The 2,705-nt window shown below is 38.2% G+C and overlaps 1 protein-coding gene across 3 annotated transcripts in view; it reads right to left on the bottom strand.

Moving 5' to 3' along the window:
- Window positions 1-2,705, bottom strand: part of LOC107663112 (plastin-3) — a 32,412-nt gene that overhangs the window by 2,089 nt on the left and 27,618 nt on the right. For all 3 annotated transcript variants that reach the window (XM_016453271.1, XM_016453272.1, XM_016453270.1), the window contains exons 13-15: window positions 2,551-2,684; window positions 1,900-2,023; window positions 742-866 (exon numbers count right to left, since the gene is read on the bottom strand). In XM_016453271.1, the coding sequence (XP_016308757.1) occupies window positions 742-866; window positions 1,900-2,023; window positions 2,551-2,684 (383 nt within the window). The remainder of the gene's footprint in view (window positions 1-741; window positions 867-1,899; window positions 2,024-2,550; window positions 2,685-2,705) is intronic.

The following is a 2,705-nucleotide window of genomic DNA, read 5'->3' as shown; positions in this document are numbered from 1 at the left end:
CACACACAAACACACACACACACACACACACACACACACACACACACACACACACACACACACCAATGCATAAGTATATGAACTTGCATAAATTTTCATGGTTGAAGCAATATACAAAAGCAATTGCGGGATATCATTCTCGGCTGTGCGTTACGTTGTGTAAGTGGTTAAATGCAATTGCATCTCAAAATGCTTTCATGGTGTGAAGTTAATGTAAACAGTCAGTTATGTCTCAAACACAGGACAAAACATCTGCTATGCTAAAGTAGATTTGTGCATTAGTGTGAATGTAATCAAACAGCAATAATGCTAAGAAGAAGAGAAAAGTCAATCACTGCATCTGTCTGGAAGCTTTCAGATACTTAAATCACTCTCAGATATGGAAAACACTTTGTTTATTGCTTGTAAAGGGTTTCTTCATTCCCCTTTATTAGATTATATTTGCTTGTATGCTTTGAAGCTATATTTAGTTGGTTAGAATTCTTAACATACAATCATTGAATATTTATTTAAAATTAAGGGTATTTTAAAAAGTTATATTATACTATTTATATAAATTAATTAATTTACTTGTATCAGATCATGATCCCCAGAATCGAATCGTAAAGTGCCTAAAGATTCCCAAACCTAGTCATAACTGACAGTATTGACTGCATGCATATATTTTTGGCTTCACACACATTCGAGTATCTTAATGCTGGATGTAAGCTATCTAATGAGATTTCTCTTTTGAAATCTTACTTCGCATTGTCCAGTTTGTCTTCGTCGCTGAGGCTTCCTCTCTTCACGAGGTCGTAGTTGACACAGCCGGGCTGGATGGCATCAATCAGGTCCAGCACCGCCAGACTGGAGCTGATCTCTTTGTCCTACAGTCCAGAACATTACACTTACTTCTGATATTCAACCAACATATGTATGGGGCTAGATCTCTGCCACAATTCTGAGCATGAAAGATCTTATTTTGAGCACACAAAAGTGCATTTTGCACGTGCGCAATCTGAGTTTTGTGGAGAAATTGTTCAAGTGCACTAAAATAAATTTTGCATTTAAAATAAGTTTTTGGATGTGTGCAGACCTTCTCTTTTGCGCATGCAACATTTCACTAGCTTGCTCCCTTAATGCCTGCCCTCAGTGCTCTCTAAATGCCAACGGCTGCCTTGCTCAACACAACCCAGCTTTACAATATGCCATCATCATCAGAGACGAGGCTGCTAAATTCTGATTGTCTGCCTTGACAACCAATCACAACATTCCTTGCATTACTGATGACAGCGGAAGTGGGAAAATACAGTGCATGCATAATTATTATGCAAGTTGATATTCTGATTATATATTTTTTTCAAGCACATTTTACCAATTCCAAACAACATCAATCTTAATAACTACTATTAAGGGGGAAGTCGTGGCCTAATGGTTAGAGAGTCGGACTCATAACCCAAAGGTTGCGGGTTCGAGTCTCGTACCGGCAGGGATTGTAGGTGGGGGGAGTGAATGTACAGCGCTCTCTTCCACCTTCAATACCATGACTGAGGTGCCCTTGAGCAAGGCACCACTAATTCCAAGTATGGGTCACCATACTTGGCCACATGTCACGTCACTTCACTTAATCTTGTATTTAATCACTTATAACCGATATATAATCGTTCATGAAGGCTGGAAGTGAAAAACGCCTTATATTCAGGTGTGCATAATTATTAAGCAGGTTATCTTCTAAATTGATTTTCGTGCGCTCAAAATACTTTCTTCTTTACGAGACAAACATTTTCTCCACAAAATATGATCTGTTGCACGCAGAATTGTGGCAGAGATCTAATCCCATACATTTGCAGCTACATGAATACAGGGCTGCTGTATGAAGCATGCACATATACGTTAGCAGATAAACGAAGGCTTGTGCACCTTGAAACTGGAGATTTTGGTTGATTTTCCTGCTCCCGACAAAGTCTTATTAACCCAGTTGACGATTATGTCATCGTTAACCTTCTGCCCGTCTCCCAGGCCCTCTAGTACATTCAGAGTGTATCTGGAGGAGAACGCAGCACAAAGACTCGTCAGAATCACTTTACTAGCACATTAACTATTCAAGCTTTATATTCACATACATGCTCTAATCAGAAAAACAACAAAGTAATAAAATCAGATTTATACTAAATTTATCATTCAAGTTCTATGTATGTCCGTATTTAGTTTAAATATGAATTTAACAGTATTCGTGTAACAGTTTTCAGCATCATTACTCCAGTCTTCACACGATCCTTCAGAAATCATTCTAATATGCTGATCTGCTGCTCAAGAAACATTTCTGATTATTATCAATGTTGAACACAGCTGAATATTTTTGTGGAAAGTGTTACATTTATTACTACAGATCTTTTATTACATTATGAATGCCTTTACTGTAACTTTTGATCAATGTAATGTGTCCTTGCTGAATAAAAGTATTAATTAAGGTTTTATTATTAAGATTTACTATACTGTACATGCTTTAGATTTTTTTAGCTTATAGGATGCATCTGTGTCAACTATGTCTGTTATTAGTTTGAGTTGTACCTCCTCATGAGCTGCCAGACGAGGGCGAGAGTGAGCGTTGGGTTCCCATCATTCAAGTCTTGCCCCCCGATGCCCACCAGAGAGAAATTAGCTTTGGTCTTCCCCAGTTCTACAGCGTAGTTACAGTTCTCCAGCTGAACACACACACACACACA

The sequence above is a fragment of the Sinocyclocheilus anshuiensis genome, unplaced genomic scaffold (assembly GCF_001515605.1).
Source record: "Sinocyclocheilus anshuiensis isolate Anshui unplaced genomic scaffold, SAMN03320099.WGS_v1.1 scaffold836, whole genome shotgun sequence".
NCBI classification, from domain to species: Eukaryota; Metazoa; Chordata; class Actinopteri; order Cypriniformes; family Cyprinidae; genus Sinocyclocheilus; species Sinocyclocheilus anshuiensis.
The sequence above is the reverse complement of the archived record's forward strand: the minus strand, read 5'-3'. Positions and strand labels throughout refer to the sequence as shown.